At 37.0% G+C, this 17,289-nt stretch overlaps 2 protein-coding genes across 2 annotated transcripts; both read left to right on the top strand.

The window, feature by feature from the left end:
• Positions 1-13,298: 13,298 nt before the first annotated feature.
• LOC121423522 lies at positions 13,299-14,462 on the top strand. The gene has a single exon (XM_041618874.1). The coding sequence runs from the start codon at positions 13,299-13,301 to the stop codon at positions 14,460-14,462; it is 1,164 nt and encodes a 387-aa protein (XP_041474808.1).
• A 15-nt stretch (positions 14,463-14,477) lies between these two features.
• LOC121423521 lies at positions 14,478-16,133 on the top strand. The gene is made up of 3 exons (XM_041618873.1): positions 14,478-14,631; positions 15,059-15,545; positions 15,926-16,133. The coding sequence occupies exons 1-3, from the start codon at positions 14,478-14,480 to the stop codon at positions 16,131-16,133; spliced, it is 849 nt and encodes a 282-aa protein (XP_041474807.1).
• Positions 16,134-17,289: the final 1,156 nt, after the last annotated feature.

Genomic DNA, 17,289 nt, shown 5'->3' with positions numbered 1-17,289 from the left:
AGTCTAAAAATCAAGACTGGTACTTCCAAGATACAGGAATGTATATTATTGTTTTCCTTTGTAATTTTCCAAAGAAATCGAAATAGAAAATATTGTAAAATAAAATATCTATATCAGTATGTTACATATATAATGCAGTTTGTTATTGATAGGACAAATCATTTTACCATTTATATCATTCAAGTATCTATGACCCGGCAAACTCTGTACGTAACTTGAGTTTGAAAGACAGAATTCATTTTTAAACAGTTCACTTTATAAATTTTTAGCAGACTTGTATCTGATTCCCATTGTCGAGAAATATGGTACCGAACAATGAATTTACGCGAACGAAGCAGAGTATTTGGGTCAAAATTTGTTTCATTTTAAACTCAAAGGTCTTATCAAATACGATTAATTATAGGCCTAGTTGATGAATTTTTTGATAAATAGAAAAAAGGATAAAAACAAAGTGTCATTTTTTATAAAGATTGATTTATCTACATTAATTATTTTCTGATATGCGGAGAAAAGATTAAGTATCTATGCTACAGCCACGTGTAAGTAAACACAATTGTAAATGAATAGTGTTCAATTAACAGTAAAATTGAGAGTTTATTATTAGTCAGTTCAGTAAATTGGTGTTTTCTTTGTATGCACTTATCCAGCATATAGTATAACACGTCAAACATTATGGTACTTTTGCAGATTGATGTCACGACCAGAAATGTCACGTGTTGAATACGTTAAACGGAAAGTACCATGAATCTCATTCATTTTTCAAGCCTATGGTTTTTGGGTAAATTTGTGAAATTTAAAGGAGCCATGTTGTGAAAGTTGATTGAAAAATATATAATTTATCATTTGATATTGATATGAAATATTGCAGAAACATTATTTAATATATTTCATATTTTCATGATGATATAATATTCATCTCTGCTTATGTTTTTTAAAAACCTTTGGTCAAATGATTCTAAATAGCACAGTGCATATATTATGTCATTAACATTGCTTGCGCAGGGCATTTACTGAAATAGCTCCAGCTAGTGTTCTGTCTAGGACAGTGTTTTCCATTGCACCAATCACTGTATATAAACATGGAAGATCTGACAGGCTTGAGGTGACACAATCATCCAAGTTCCAGTGAATCCTGGAAACTTGGTTACTGATTTTGATAAAATAAGGAGGCAAAGAGGTTAGTGTCTCATAGAAAGTCTCTATTTTATGAAATGACAAATGTTAAATATGAAAATAAGTTGAATTATTTTAGGTTCTGAATCCAGCTACTGTGCACGTAGATTAAATAACAATTATACATTCTAATATGTGTTATAAGATTGTGTAGACAAGAAATAAGGTCAAGTCTATACATGTAGCTTTATATACATTGGATCCTCACATTTGAAGATGAAATTATATGGTCAAATGATTCTAAATAGCACAGTATAAATATACAGTTTTCACGGAGCTTTAGGAGCTATCAAAGTTTGAAGATGAATCAGGAATAAAAGTCTCGAAGCTCCCGTAGAAGCCTTTGTCTGTTTCATAATCTGTGTACCTTGAATGCTGTCACAGTGGTAAAATCGCGAGGCGCGATAGCGCACTGTATCTATTCCACGAACCGACCTCTCTGTTACGATGTTTGATGTTGCCTGCCTCATATCTTGGCTTGAGGTCTTTCTTTGGCCTTACTTACGCTAACTTCCCTTTGTGTCTGCCTACTCATTTTCTTTCATCCCCTTCATTAACCTGATTGGTCTGTTTACAATACATTATCTAAAAATAAATCCTGACAGTTGCAATCCATATTCAATATACAAAAAAAAATAGTTGATTAATGCCACCAAATAATTCCAAATACATATCTATCCGATTCATAACACGGAGAGAATTCATTTATAAATTCCTCTTGCTTCATTCATAGCATATGTATATCACAGCAATATCAAATAATTTATGCAATCAAGCACTTTCTCTTTATAAGTCCCAAAGTTCCAAAGTCTTATTTGACCATTGAAAACATGGTCTAGACATCAAATTATCATCATGTCCCAGGTGAATATGAAAGGAACTATGTCCATCTTAAGTATCGCCAGCCATTTCAAACTCAATTTTTTGAATCCATCTTGGATTTTTCGACACACCAGACCACTGGCTGTCCCTGTAACTTGATCCAATGTACTGCTTTACCCTTAAAACCATTTAATAAAAACTTAAGTTAAGCCTTAGATGAATAGTGGATTTTCAGCCTACGGCAGCCATTTTTGGGCGCCATCTTGGATGTGGAAGGTACACTGGAGGGCTTTTATTTCACTCAAGCCTTTATCAACAATTTTTTAAACCCCTCGACCATAGAATATGAATCGAAATAGGATTCTAGGGTGGATAATGAGTCAGTTGTATCCATTTTGAGTGAATGGTGGCCATCCTGGTCGCCATATTGAAAATAACCACTTTCCCGGATGCAGATTTCGGTAGATTTTTAATATTGTATTTCTGAGGTCTAATAGTATAAAAACCGTTGATAAATCATTTGTTGCAATTTGTTCTTGGTGAGGGTACGCTTGGTCGATGACCCGTCTAAATATGAATTACCTGACTTTAAAGCAAGTGATTTAACAACGGTAATTCTTCTGGAAAAAAGGGTTAAGCATCTGCTCCTTCAACTATCTGGGAGTTTCTGTAATTTAGACATTTTGTTTTTCCAACTTATTTCAATTCAATAGTAAAGATCCGTGGATATAAAATACCCTAAAGAGGCCATATTTTACTGGTATCCCCAATCACCAATCACAAAAACAACAGTCTTGTCTTTATTCAACATTGGACCTGCAATGCTTCCAAATATATCTGATACACTTAATACATTCGGTAATGACTGTTTATGTTTAGCGAAAAACACAGTGTCACCGGCGTACTATAAACGTTTTAATACTGAAGCGCATCCTTTAAATTCAATACTTCCAACATTTTACCTTACTCTATTTGCCATAAATTCAACTGCTAATATAAACAAGAGTGCCGAGAGGGGGCAGCCTTGACGTATCCCCCTTTTGACAGATATTTTATTTCGAGATCCAACCATTTACAATAATTGAACTCGTGGTATAAGCATAAACGGTGGCGTACCGTGGGTCACGGCATTGAGGGGGGGGGGCAGGAAAAAGTTTGAGTCACCTACTTGGCGCGCAAAGGGCGCTCAATTGCCAGGTATGCTGACCTAAAAGAAGCATTTTAAGGACTGTCCCATTAAACAGATATGTATCTCACTGATGAAACAATGCGAGCGCGAAGCGCGAGCTGAAAATTTTTGACATTCAGACCTAAGAAAGGGACATTATAAGGATTTTTTGGTAATCATGATACGTACCTGTCTTACTAAACAATCAATGCTAGCGCGAAGCGTGAGCTGAAATTTTTGAATATATTGACCCCAAACAGGGCCAAAAGGACTAGTTTTAAGAATTAATGAAGAGCGTACACATCTAATGCGTGTGTCAAGCGCCTGCTGATTTTTGAAAAAAATACACCTAAATACCTGAAGCACTTTTTGTACTCATTGTAATCATGAGCATTATGTGTCTCTCACTAATCAAATGACGCGAGCGCGAGGCGCGAGCTGAAATTTTTTGAAATTCAAACCTGAAGAGGAGCATTCTCTTGAAGCTTGTAGAAATTCACTAAGACCATACGTCTTTCACTTATTTGATGCAAGCGTGAAGCGCGAGCTGAATTTTTTTGATAGAGTATTCAGACAAGTAAAGAGAATTTTTTAGGACTGTTTTCAGGAATTCATGAAGAGCAGACATACCCCTCACCAATCCACAAATGCGAACGTAAGCTCTCTTTATGTAGTCATGAAAGAGAAGCATGTCACTACATAAAACAATAACTCGATGTGCGAGGAAATACATTTGGTGTATATTGACTTGTAAACGGGATGATTCAGTACAACAGGATTATATATTTTATTAAACAGAAACGATTGGGGGCACGTCCCCCCCCCTGTAGCTACGCCACTGAGCATAAAGAACCTCTACCTTATTTTGAAAGTAAGATTAAAAATTTAGTTGTTTTTCGACATCTTTATAGAAAATGCATATTGACAACATCAAGCGTCTTACTGAAATCTACCAACATGACTGCTCCAGTTTATTTGTTCTTTTTGTATAATGAAACACATCTTTTACGAGTCGTACATTGTTGGCCGCTAAACGACCTTAACATAACGAGTTCGACTCGGGTCAATAATCAGACGTATACCTTTTTGTAATAGACGCTTACTTTGCTATTTGCTATTTTTACTTGAAAATCCGTTTTATCTGAGGAAACAATCCAGATGCATTTAGCAGTCGGTGTTTGAACATTGAACAGCTCTCGAAGTTTCTATGAAAATAATTGAAACGTTAATTCTTTATGATTTAATTACACCAACAAAACCGATTCCAAACCAAGCGCTGATTCGAAATAAATTAATAATTTGATCGGTACGAAGTGGTTTCGTTGGAGTAAATAACTGTATTAACATGTCAATCTACTTAATACATACCCAGAGGTATTTGGCAGATATGCCGTCTTTTTGATTCGCATGCAACTTGATTCCAACGTCCAAGAACTGGGTCATCTGGGCTCATTCCAGACCTCATCACGGCGCAGTAAGGTCTGTAAACATACTGTGAGTCTTCGTACAGAGGATCCTCAAAGTTGTCGTATCTTAAATAAATAACGATTCACACAATGATCAATTAAGCAATGAAATTGACATATTTCATTAAGCATTTTGTTGTTTTCTAGTCAAATTAACCTTTTAACAAATTAAGTTTCGCAAGTCTTTTTCTCATGTATTCAATTTTGTTGCAAATTTCCTACGTATTTTCTGGTTTTCGATTGTTTTTTCCGATGTAAATTGTTGGCAAAATTATCTTTATCATAAAGCTTATAAAGTTCATTCTAATATAATTAGAGAAAAAGGTATAATACAGGGGCGGATCCAGGTTTCATCAATAAAGGGGCCCGATTTTTTCCCACCCATATTTTTCCTGATCGGCCGCTCAAAGTTAACTTTCGCTTGTTTCTGTGAAGGAGTAGTCGTGTCACGAGCGAACTGTTATAATTAACTTATTAATCTGCAGGCTACTTAACCACCCTGAATAATAGACCAAAGGATATTCAATATATAAATGAAGTGATCAATTTAATGTCACAAAATCGAATAAGTCATCATCTTCATTTCGTTGATAACTTAATATATTGGCAAATGAATATTGAATAAAACTTTCAATATAGAAATAATATGATGGGATATACATATGCATAAGAAAAGGAGTATAAATGATAATATTACTGTTAATAATCAATAAAATAAAATAAAAATAATACTCATTATTTATAATGCACTTTTTCCACATGGCCAAAAGCGCTCACAATTTCATATTAACTACTTTACATAAACAAAAAATCAGAATGACATATTAAATCAAGGTAGTTGCCTAGAACAACAAAGTTTAAAGGACAAGTCCACCCCTACAAAAACTTGATTTGGGTAAAAAGAGAAAAATTCAAGCATAACACTGAAAATTTCATCGAAATCGGATGTAGAATAAGAAAATTATGGCATTTTAAAGTTTCGCCTCATTTAACAAAACAGTTATATGCACATCTCGGTCGGTATGCAAATGAGGAACTGATGACATCACTCACTCACTATTTCTTTTGTATTTTGTTATATGAAATATGAAATATTTTCATTTTCTCGTCATTGTCAGGTGAAATGAAGTTTCATTCCTCCCTGAACACGTGAAATTCCATTATTTTAACATTTTGTGCCTCAGGCAAGGAGGTCCTAATCGTCAAATTCGTAAAAATTTAAATATTGTATAATTCAATCAATAAAAAAAAGAAATAGTGAGTGAGTGACATCATCAACTCTCTCATTTGGATTTAACTGGTTCGTTCATATAACTTTTGTGTTAGAAATAAGCGAAACTTTGAAATGTCATAACTTTCTTATTTTACGTCTGATTTTGATGAAATTTTCAGCATTGTGCTTGTCTGATTTTTCTCTATTGATTCAAATCAACATTTTTCTGAGGTGGACTTGACCTTTAAAGAGACTACTTATTATCGGGGATTGTCTTAATGTGAATGGGAGGTAATTGTTCCATTCCATCGAGAATGCAACGGTGAATGTTCTATCCCCGGCCTGTTTTCGTTTAGTTGGATATGTTAATTTAAATGGTCTTCAGCGGATCTAGTTCTCCTACCTGGGACATAAATGTCAAACAATCAGACAATAATTTTGGGGCTAGCTTATAGACTGATCTGTATACAAAAATAAGTAACTTAAGTAACTTAAAAGATCAAGGTTGGAGAGAGTGGAGCAAGAATGGAGGTTACTTCTGTGTCTGAAAATCCATTTAAATCTCTTTGATCCTTCTGTTTTTGTTGTTTTTAGTTTTGTTGCATTTATTCTGCTAATCAGATTGTTACAGTCCAGATTGTTGATTTTGGTGGGATATTTTTGACATCAAAAAAGGATATTTTGAAGCTGAATTTTGAGTCTCACTGCATCTGTTTCTGCTCTGCCTGGCTCTGGTCCCACATGTTGGATTTCTAGTGGGACATGTCAACAAGAGGTTGTGTGGCACATAGACATATCTACCAAGTACAGTCTTGCAAGTATAACTATCCTTGTGATTAATTGCCATTTAGAAATATTTTACGCCAAATTGAAGAACTTGAGGTTGTCAATTGATAGGTTTTGATTGCACTATTTCTTAATCATTTGTAATAATATGGATGATGTGGATTTTTTGAATTCACCCTACTTCACTAGCCTACTATATAAAGCCTACCTAGTCTGCCAAGGACACATACCGTATTACATCTCTGGACTGTAGAAGAGCAGGAATTAACCATCACTGTGTCTGTGAAGGATTGATGGCTGAAAAAGTTTGAATATTATCAGCTGACAAGGATCTTACCTATAGCCATTATTTTAGTTGCCTCTATCAGTATCACTAATTGTGCTGCATTTTTACCAATCATTAAACTCTGCAAGTAGTATAATGTCTAGTAGCACAACCCCACATCAAGCTTCACAGAGAAATAAACGTGGGAAAACTTCAGGAAAGTCTAACCTACCAAGCTTGAATGGAGAAAATATAACTCCAGCAAGTCAAAATTCAAAGCGACAAGTCAAAAGTAATGTCCCGCTAAGCCTTAACAACAGCAACTCCCCAAGTTACTGCTCAGGAAATCCTACAATTGGTAGTCAGCATCGGCATATCACTGCCGTAAAGAGTAAAAACAGTACCAGTGGCAGTGCTCCTACAAAGAGTAAAAGAGGAAGGAAGAAAGATGTATCAGAGATAAGCATATCATCATATTTCCCATCGACTGATATTGACCTGCATTGTGACGGTTGTCAGGGGACCCGCCCCGGGACCCGCACAACGTCGTCTCTTGTCGAGTGTGAACTATGTAAGAAGTGGTTATGCCCACAATGTGCAAATCTTGAAACCAAAACAATCAAGGACATTGGAAAATGCAGTACCATTCATTTTTTTCTGTATGGCATGTGATCTGGAGGCAAAATTGAAGTTACGTCCACCAGCTACTCCATGTAAGGTAGATGAAACCACACCATCCTATCAAAGCAATGCTTACTCTGTCTCTGGAACTCAAACAGATCAGTTCAAGTCTGTCTATGGTTCACAGACCGACCACTTCAACTCCGTCTCTGGGACACAGACAGATCACTTCAACTCTGTCACTGGTACACAGACTGAGAATTTTGACCCTGTCATGAATATGATGCAAAGGATTGAGACAAAAATAGCTAGGCTAGAAATTGACAATAAACAGCTAAAGGCAGATTTACACCATATTATAGACAAAGCACCTCTCCCTTGTATAGATAATGCCTCATATGGTAAAAGTGCGTGAGTAGTTGATGATGATCAAAAGACAGGAAAATTTTCTCAAGGTGCGATTCCAGATGCAATACCAGTTCTCGAAGAGTACAGAGACCAGGATAGAAGAAGAAATAATATCATCATCCATAATGTAGAAGAGAGCAAATCAGAGACATTTGCTAAGAGACAAGATGACGATATTCATTTTGTGTCAAAAATTCTGACTTTTCTGCAGATCAAGAACACAAACATTGTGAAAGAAAGCAGACTTGGGTACAAGCACCGTGATAATAACATCCAGAGAATTCTCCTAGTTCAACTTGATGTTCCCAGAGATGAGATTATGTACAAAGCTAAAATGCTGAAACATCAAGGGTTCTACAAGAATATATTTATTGACCCTGACCGCGTAGGGCCAATGGTGAGAGATGTACTATTCGTGGAGGTAGAATTGTGAATTTGGGAATGCTCACTGATCCAGCAATCCATGGACTAACTCATATAGCGCAAACACACAAAGCCCTCAACCAAAGCGATCTGATGTTGAAGTTATTGGCATATCAAGCAATGATGACATACGGTCGCACACACACCTGACCAAACCTAGCAGAAAGGGAGATGAGTATGCTGACTTCCCAACATTAAATGAAAGTATACATATTGATGGACGGCAGATGTCAGACATCCCTAGGATTTTGAAACGAAGTGAGGTGAACACTAGTCCCAAGGTGCAGACAGGCAATGTAGGGGTCACTGCTAATACCCCAAAGACTGTAAATGGACATGCAGTCCATGCAGGAAACTGAACTAAGTAGCAACAAGGATTCAGTTAACTTACCACTTGATAATGAGCAGCGTCAATTGAATATAGCTACAGATTTTGACCATGACACTGATCCCTCAGAAGAGAAGCAGAGTGAGCAGTTGAAACCAGTTAGGAATTCTAACCTCAATGAGGAAGGTTCAGTTGATCCCAAGGCTCAGAATTCCGCAGATACTGATAAAATTATGGAGCTGTGACTAGACCTTACACCACCTTACAACAGCAGTGAAGATGTTAGTAACTCTAATGAAACTGATGATGTTGATGATGAACATGGAATGTATTATTACTTAACGGACAATGAATCAGTTGTTAATATAATTGATGAAGATGATGGATGTGTTATTCTCGTGGAATAACACGAGTTTTAAAACGTACTCTTTCCTCCAGACCCGGCTATTAAAAAAAAGTAACTGAAAAACTTCAAATCTAAGACCAAATTTCCAAAGTTTCACCCAGTAAAAATATGTCTTTTTTTGAATAATACTACTACCCCTACAAATAATTGTAATAACGCTTTGGTAAAGCAGACATCCTTTCTCCAGACTTGGTTACTATTTGAAAAATAAAATAGTTTTTACAAATATTCTATAACGAATATACCCCATAATCTAATTACTGTGGAACAACATGAAGACCGATTGTCGAAGATCGACTTTCCTCCAGACACAATTATTACAGGAATAAAAAATCAATAAAACTCAACCCCCAACAACGAATCTAAGAACCAACAATCCTCCAAATTAAGACCATGCATGTAGCAAAGCACATGTTTAGAGCGTTGTCTTTATTCCAGACCCGGTGATTTAAAAAATATTTAAACAATCCTAAAAACAAAAGACTCATATTCTTATTCTTGTGGAATAACACGAGTGTTATGCTTAGTCTTTCGTCTGGACCCGGTTATTTAAAAGATAAAGAAATATTGAAAAAAAAATGACAGCTGAGACCAATCTTCAAAATTAAACCCACTTAAAATGCTTGGGCTTAGAGTGTTGTCTTTACCCCTCACCGACGTATATTATAATCTTTGAAACGACCGGGTCTGAAAAAAGACTTTGGACTTGCATTATAATTTTTGAATTAACCGGGTCTGGAAAAAAGACTTTGGACGTATATTATAATTTTGAAACAACCAGGTCTGGTAAAAAGACTTTGGACGTATATTATAATTTTGAAAAACCGGGTCTGGAAAAAGACTTGGACTTGTACTGTAATATTTCATTAACCGGGTCTGGAAAAAAGACTTTGAACTTTTGTGCTATATGAACGCATTACTATAGGATATTAGTTTAGAACGAATTCGCCAAATATCACTTCAAATGTATTACATTTGTGGGTAAAGTCATTATTCATTTGTGGGTAAAGTGCATTATTACATTTGTGGGTAAAGTGTTATTACATTTGTGGGCGATCAAAAATTATTACATTTGTGGGTAAAGTGTTATTACATTTGTGGGCGTTATTACATTTGTGGGTAAAGTGTTATTACATTTGTGGGCGTTATTACATTTGTGGGCGATTATTACATTTGTGGGTGTAACAGGGCACTCTTCTGTTTTGGCTGCATTTTGCATTACAAATTTTAATTGTGCCTCTCATAATAGGGGGGGGGGGGGGGTAGAAAGGTACCGGAAATTTGAGGATGCTGATTCATTCATGGCATACAATATTCAAATAGACGACCACAATTTCGTAAATATCCAGTCCACGCGCATGCGTACTCTCATTCCGAAGACGCAAGTCATGAATTTTGGGGAAAATGTTTTTAACCCCCCCCCCCCACCTGATCACGAATTCTGCGAGAACACAACTCTGCTTTCTCATGAATATTGATTTCGATGCAGAGGCAGAAATCGGGATGCGCACGCATTTGGTCAAACAACAACAACAAAAAAAAAGATTAATATTAATCGATGACAGTCGTTTTTAACACAATCGGACATTGACGTCGAGGGACATGGAATCGCTTATCTGGAGAACCCCTCTCAAATTTCCGAGTTTTTTCCCACTCTTTCAACTGTATTTCCTCCATTTTTTCACCCTTCTTCTTTTTCCATCCCAATATTATTTTCTTATTTCTCTCTATTTCCCCTTCCTTTTCTCCCCCTTTGACTTCTTAGTTTTCTTTTGACAAGCTTTTGACAAGCTCCCTAATAAAAGAAAAGGAAATTCAATTTCAAATTATTTCATTTTTATTTGTTGCAGTATCGTGACATGATGATAACATGTTATGTTGTGCAGGACCCGCTGGTAGAGCAGTTTCCTAACTGAAGTGGCTACCCTGGGTAAATAAAACGTTATTATCATTATTATTATTATAAAGAGTATTAATTCCTAAGTTTTTGAATGTGCTCGCTCAACCATGAAAATGTTTAAAGATCGGAAAGTGTTTGGTGATAGAAATGATAGATGATAAAAACAACAGCAATTAAAAATCACATTTGAAACCAAATGTGCCCCCAATGTTCACTTCATTATCCCTTTCAAATGAGTGTGTGACATCGAAAATACCAATTTTCCCACTTTGATGCATGTTCACTCATCCATAAATATATACAAATCGATTTCATTTTTTTTCGCACGGAATTCTGCCCATAGGTTCATAAACATTAAAATAACATTGCTAAAGATAGCCTTGAGAAAAAGTTCCACCATTTTGAATAAGGCGTTACTCATTCTTAGACATATGCACCCATAATGCACACAAGTCTATGAAAAACGAAGTCAAAATGTTAACAAATATGAAATGAGGGTTTGTTTCATGGACGGTTTTTGTCGCTTCTGCCAACAGTTATTTCATGAAACTTCGCACATGGCTTCAGAGTAACATTATTCAAAAGGCACGCACACCAAAATAACTATTCGATACGACACAGAATGGGGCCAAGGCCTTGAACTTTCTTCTAATTTGCATAATTTACGAATATTGTGTGCTCACTGATGCATTAAACATCGGGATTCTCATAAAATTCAAATTAACTATGCACGGAGTTTTGTGACAGATATCCATAGTTACACATTGCATTTTTTCCAATAACGTAAAAAAGAACTAATCACATTCCACATTTTCATTCAAGCGTGGATATTTAATTAAACGCCTCTGAATCATTGAAGCATGTTAATTGGTCATGAACATATCGAAAAAATGAGAAAAGATCATTTCCAGTTCCCAAAATGAAACAATACTTGCCTATGATATTTGAAAATCGTATTTTTTGTTTTCAATGAATGTTCATTGCACCGTGAAACGATGAATATTGTTGAAGAAACTCTTCCAAAAAAATAACTGTCATCATATTCTATAATCTTATTCATAGAAATGTGTAAAAAATCCAATTATAGCAAATTTGGACTTGTGTTTATTCAAGCGTGAAATTTAGCCAAACAAGTTGTATTGTCTTTCAGAAAGTACCTTTTACAAGTCTTCTGAGTATTTTTCATGATGAGAATGTTGTTTTATTTCCAATAAAATGGAATCAAAGTCATGATATTTGGCTTGTGACTTTTGAAAAGTGACATATTTGCCTTCTGACGGTGCTCACTGAAGCATGACGTAAAATGTGTCCATAACATTTACTCAGAGGGTAGCTTATAAGATTACCTACAGGCTCACGTGAAAATATATTAAAAGCTCGCATTGGTTCGGAAATTATTGATGTTTTTTAAGGGGGGACTTAAAATAAATGTAGCTAGAGATGGTAACATTGGATTAAACACTGAGAGGAATGAAAGTGATATTGAAGTTGACAGGAGAAGGACGTCACATGAATACAATAGCAGAATGGAAGTATTGGCATCCCAAGTGAATAGCAAAGAACTTGCCACAGATGGAGATAACCAGTCTATCACCAATAACAGAAGGAACCTACATGAATGCATTGAAATAGATGGTGCGTGTTCATACAGTGGAAGGAGGGAACAACTCGCCACAGATGGGAACAAAGGTGCTACAAGAACATGTACTAGGAAATCCATTGTAAGCAACAACATCTCCTCATTCACCCTGGATAATGGATTTGATAAATATGCCGGGGATGCGACTGGAGATATGGATGAAACTGTGACATCTACATGTATCACAAGTGTTGGTGACAGTGACTGCTCCACCTTGACCTCAACTTCTGATGATGATGAGTGGCAGGTAAACTCTGAAAATGAAACTCAACATGAACAAACAATGCCAAATTACAGGAAAAGAGATACACTGAAGGCATACTACACAAATTGTGATTCCCTTTTAAATAAGCGGAATGATCTGTTAATGCTTCTTGAAGTACACAAAGTAGACTTGGTCTTTCTGACTGAGATCTGCCCAAAGAATGCCAAGAATCCACTTCATGAACAGGACTTACATTTAGATGGATATGACATACACTCCAATCTCCCAAATTGAGAGGGGTGTTGCTATTTATGTTTCTCATGAACTACGCCATCTCATACGAGACTGTGATATCCAAAGAGGATTTGAGGAGTCTGTGTGGATAACTCTGCGGTTGTCTGGTTCAAAGAAACTTCTTGCTAGATGTAAATACAGAAGTCCATCTGTCAGCAATCACAACCAGCTACGCGATCTCATGCTTGAAGTCTCCAATAAGAACTCAGCCCAACTTTTGATTGCAGGGGATTTCAACTATCCTCACATAGACTGGGAATCCCACACTGGAAGAAGCAACACAGATATAGAATTCATAGACACTATAGCCGACTGCTTCCTACACCAGCATGTCCATTTCCCATCAAGACATAGGGTAGGACAAACTGACAGCACTCTGGATTTGGTGTTCACTAATAATGACCATTTGATTGATGATATTGAATCACTGCCTCCTCTTGGATTGAGTGACCATCTTGGGCTTATTTTTACCATCACCCTCTCAGCTTCAGAAAGAGAAGCACAGTTTCCAAAACTTCAGTTCAGTCTTGGACAATACAATGACATATGTGAGGAGCTTGATAAAGTTGATTGGGAACAGTCAATAAAAGACATGGATACTGAACAGTCCTGGTCTTTCTTCCATACAATCTTGACAGACATTATGAAGAAAAACATATCTTGTTCTTCATCACAGCGACGTAAGAAAAAGCATAGATGGATGAACAATCAAGCACTCAAACTGCATGGACTAAAGCATCGTGCATGGCAACAAGCCCAAGTGACTGAACACCCAACTGACATTGCTAGAGCTAGGAGACTAGCAAAGGCTCTTCAATGCCTCACGAGGGAACTGCGAAGTAACTTTGAAAAGGACCTTGCGAAGAATGTGAAGAAGGATCCAAAAGCATTCTGGAGATATGCATCTGATAATCTAAAGACAAGAAAGGGGCTTCCTGATCTCAAAAAGACAGATGGTACCTTCACTTCAACAGATGAAGAGAAAGCCGAAATCTTGAATGCTTTCTTTGAGACGACATTTACTGAAGAGGACACTTCTTCCATCCCACAGCTTGAACGCAGGCAGTCAGCGGGATGCTTACCTGCTCTTGACATAACCCCAGAGGATGTACATCGCAAACTTGATCTGCTTTCCAAATTCAAGAGTGCTGGACCGGATGATATCCATCCTTGCATTTTATGGGAAACAGCACCTTCAGTGTGCACACCATTGGCCATCATCTACACTAAATCATTCAAAGAAGGCAAGCTTCCTTCAGCATGGAAAGCAAGTCACGTTGTTCCAGTTCAAAAGAAGGGAAACAAGTCTGAAGCCACTAATTATCGACCGATAAGTTTGACTTGAGTACCTTGTAAGATCATGGAGTCGCTGATCAGAGACAAGATCGTCGATCATCTGATGGAGAATGAACTAATAAGCGATTCCCAACAAGGATTTGTCCCAGGAAGATCAACTGTTACACAGCTGCTCCAGACACTAGGGGACTGGACATCCTTACTGGATCAAGGAAAAGGTTGATGTTGTCTACCAAGACTTTATAAAGGCCTTTGACAGTGTACCCTATCAACGTCTTGTGGCAAAACTAGATGCGTACAACATCCAAGGAAGCTTCAAAACTTGGATTGCTGATTTTCTCAGTGGCCGAACCCAGAGGGTAATAGTAAACAATGCCAGATCTCAGTGGTGCACGGTAAAGAGTGGGGTGCCCCAGGGTAGCGTGCTCGGCCCGACATTGTTTGTGTTGTACATCAATGATCTTCCTGATGTTATGGAATCCACTGTAAGGATCTATGCAGATGACACTAAGGCCTTTTCGTCTGTCTCCTCTCCAAATCAATGTGAACTGTTCCAAGCAAGTTTGCACTCACTGATGGACTGGTCCTCAAAGTGGCAACTTCAATTCAACACTGACAAGTGCAGTGTTTTGCATCTTGGATCAGGTGACCAAAGAGAGCACTACAACATCGGGAGTACAGCACTGAATGTAGTTAGAGAAGAAAAGGATTTAGGGATCATCATTGACGACGATCTAAAATTCCACAAGCAAGTGTCAAATGCTGTTAATAAGGCAAACAGGGTACTGATCAGCATAAGACGTACTTTCCAGTGTCTTGATTCGACCACTATCCCCAAACTATTTAAAGGGTTAGTGAGGCCACTCCTGGAATATGGAAATGTCATCTGGTCACCACAGTACATTGCTGATGCTAAGGCTGTCGAGAGAGTTCAGAAGAGAGCAACAAAAGTAATCTCCAGGATCAAACATCTTCCATACAAGGAAAGGCTTAAACACCTGAAATTACCATCCTTGGAGTACAGAAGAAAGAGAGGAGACATGATTCAAGTGTATAAGATCACTCATGAAGTCGACAGGCTTAACCCAGACCACTTTTTTCAACTAGCTGACAGTACTACAAGAGGTCATAGGTACAAACTTGTAAAGCCAAGATGCAGAACAAATGTGAGAAAGCAAGCTTTTAGTCACCGAGTAGTCAATGATTGGAACTCTCTCCCAGCTGAGGTAGTTGAAGCTCCCACAGTAGACACCTTCAAAATCAGGCTAGACCGACACTGGCAAGATAAGCATTATGATTCCCACTACTCTTAATTAGATATGAAAAGTCAATTTTCACCAACTTGCCCCACTGCCTCCTTAATTTATTGAAGCATGATGGAAGATGACTAAATTAGAAGATAGACCTGGAAGCTCGACTGCTAATTCAGCATTCTTCCAGTATTTGCGGTAAGGTAAGTAAGGTAAAAATAATCTGTTGTCTAATAGGGACCCAGTATAAATTATGTAACAGGTACGTCACGGCGGTCTTCAAATATGGGACAGGCATGCAGCCCAATTCTGGAGGTGCTGGAGACGACAGATGTGAGCCACTGGTATTGAAGAAAGAAGACCATATGACCATGACTACAGCAGTCAAGACAAGAACGGATAAGGGAGCGTATGGTATGGCTAGCAGTAGACTGATCAATAAACCTACGAAATCTAGTTATGCTCCTTAAATGATAATGTGACGGTACAATAAACAGTGGAAATATGATCATTCATAGTCATATGTTAATGAAAATATACTCCTAGCTTCTTATTTTTTTCTGAAGGATTAGTACTAAGGTCACCAATTTTAAGTTGAATATCAGGCAATTTCTTCAAATTGTGTGAGAAAATAGGTATTGAAAAAAAATCAGTTTTGAGTCGTTCAGCATTAATTGGTTTTCATTCATCAACTGTTTGGTGAATTGAATTTATTAGAACGTCACTGGCATTCGCCAATATTTTGTTCAAAGCAAGGAGTACAATATACAATTCAAGGAATATAAGCTGATAAACAAAAACAAAATAGTATTTCGTCAAAAAAATAAAGAAAAACAGCTTATGTCTACTTGTAAATAGTAAATGCATCATGGCATCAATAATAGAAGAGAGTGATAAGCATTCAGGGACATATATACATTTATAATCCCTCTTGTGAATATTCATGAGTATTCTATATAAACGATTGGTCAATTAGTGATCATATGACAAAGTATAATTTCAATAGGAAAACTTATCGCTGCAATTAGCTTTGTATATTTTTCTTGTAGCTTCGTATATTTTTCGATATACTTTCATGGGCAGAACTGCGCATGCTCATGCTCGATATTTTCTCTAAACTTTGAATTGCACATGCTCCCTGACTTGACCCATATATATATCGATCATCCGCAAAAAGTAAATAAAGTAAATTACAAGCTCTCACCCAAAGTATACCGTACCGACAATTTGAAAAATAGTGTGGAATTGGGTCTAGATTACAATGCACAAAATCTAATCCCGACGGCCATTCAGTATCCATGAATATGGAATAAACATACCTAACAAGGTGAGTCAAGATATGATACTAATTTGTAGGGCATACATTTTAACTGCGCGTATCTATTTTCAGTGCCACTGCAGCAACGGAAAACGGAGCGCAGCGGATTCTCATTAAGCACGTTAAGTGCAGTCGGGTACTAGAAGCCGCGCGCAGCCTACCCATGAACTGACTAGCAATCAGCTCGACAGGCCTAGAATACGACTAGGTCTGGCAACGTTAGATTTGGTCGAGATTGGTAAAAATTGGCAAGGACTAGGTCCACAAATTTAAATATGGATATAAAGCAAATATATCAGGCGTTTCTT

Source organism: Lytechinus variegatus, chromosome 11 (assembly GCF_018143015.1).
Source record: "Lytechinus variegatus isolate NC3 chromosome 11, Lvar_3.0, whole genome shotgun sequence".
Lineage (NCBI taxonomy): Eukaryota > Metazoa > Echinodermata > Echinoidea > Temnopleuroida > Toxopneustidae > Lytechinus > Lytechinus variegatus.
Note: the sequence above shows the minus strand (reverse complement) of the source record. Positions and strands in the feature narration are given on the sequence as shown.